At 53.0% G+C, this 1310-nt stretch overlaps 1 protein-coding gene across 1 annotated transcript; it reads right to left on the bottom strand.

The window, feature by feature from the left end:
- Positions 1–546: 546 nt before the first annotated feature.
- Positions 547–1277, bottom strand: CSUI_003408 (uncharacterized protein). Its single transcript, XM_068063606.1, has one exon. It carries the CDS (start codon positions 1000–1002, stop codon positions 616–618), a length of 387 nt encoding a protein of 128 aa, XP_067924416.1. The 5' UTR covers positions 1003–1277; the 3' UTR covers positions 547–615.
- Between the last annotated feature and the right edge of the window lie 33 nt (positions 1278–1310).

Here is a 1310-nt window from a genome sequence, read left to right as displayed (position 1 = left end):
GGCAGTGTTTAGTAAGTTAGATTCCGATGAATTGTGGAGATGCTTTAATATATTTTATCAGTCAAAGAAATGTAGCTCTGCTCCCCCCCAGCAAGCTCGTTGCCGGCAGAGTACTCGAAACAGACCATGGACCTCTGCGGCTCTACGCCAAGCTGCACGTCAAGACTAGTTCTGTGTACGAAGGGTGCACAGGGAGAGGAACACGATACAGTCCGTTTCTACTACTAGACGGGCAAATGGCTGGAGGGCGTACACTGGGGTAAGTTGCCTTTTGAGCGGAGTCCGCTTAAGGGAGTGCCCTGTGCGGTCGGCAGCAATCCCTCGTGCGCACGTCCCTGCAGGACCGACAATGCCTCTTCTCAAGACGAGCTACACTCGCCCAGATCGGAAGAAAATTTTCCCGCAGTGGGACACTTTTAAACTGTTCCCTTCCTCGAGACTGCTAAGACAGAGCAATAAAGTGGCCCTGGACACTAGATCAGATAACCGCACGAAGACGTCCGTACACGCCCAGGTACCGGTGGCTATCATGGACAACTAGAACTCAAGGGTTCACAAATGCCGATGTAATACAGGTGCAAGATTTTCACAAGTCGTGCTTTATTTGATAAACAGTCACTGCCTTCGACGGCGACGCTGCCCAGAATTTTCTCCTCGGACTGGAGAGGGGAACCGTCTTCCACGAACAGCAGGTTTCCCGATTCCCGACACAACGCTTGGACCGGAGAGACTAGCACAGCGGCTCCTTGTTAGAAACCGCGCAAGGAGTTTACCGCCCCGGCCTCTTCTCGGAAAAAAGAGGGCTCCAGTTCTTCCGTCCTTCGGGCAGTAGCGTCGGAGTTTATGGCAAGCGAAGGCACTCTCTCTGACCGGAACAGCGTCTGGCGAGTAGATCCATTCAGCTTGATGACACCTGCAGGGCACAGTAGGTCTTCGAGGACAGGCGCGTGGAATTGAACTTGTGTCTGGCCTTTGAGTTGTTATTGGCTTCTCAGCCAGCATCTAGTATGGACGCTGCAACAATTTAACGCCCATGGGACACCTCCAAGAGAAGTGGGCGTCAAGCCATCGCATCGGGGTTGACTACGTCCACGGACTTCAGCCTGTATCAAAAAGCAGAACTTCAAGACCTCCTTCCTACGTCCAATGGAATTAGCGGTCTGCAGTGTGCCACTCCACAGCTTCGAGTATCGACGGACGGAAATTAGGTCCCTTCTCCCCTTTTTCGCTGTATGTCTCCGGCAACAAGGAGTTCAATCTAGGGAGGGAGACGTCTCCCACTACTGCGGCTCTTTCTCTCTCTTCCCCCC

Source organism: Cystoisospora suis (genome assembly GCF_002600585.1).
Source record: "Cystoisospora suis strain Wien I chromosome Unknown contig_1518, whole genome shotgun sequence".
Classification (NCBI taxonomy): domain Eukaryota; phylum Apicomplexa; class Conoidasida; order Eucoccidiorida; family Sarcocystidae; genus Cystoisospora; species Cystoisospora suis.
Note: the sequence above shows the minus strand (reverse complement) of the source record. Positions and strands in the feature narration are given on the sequence as shown.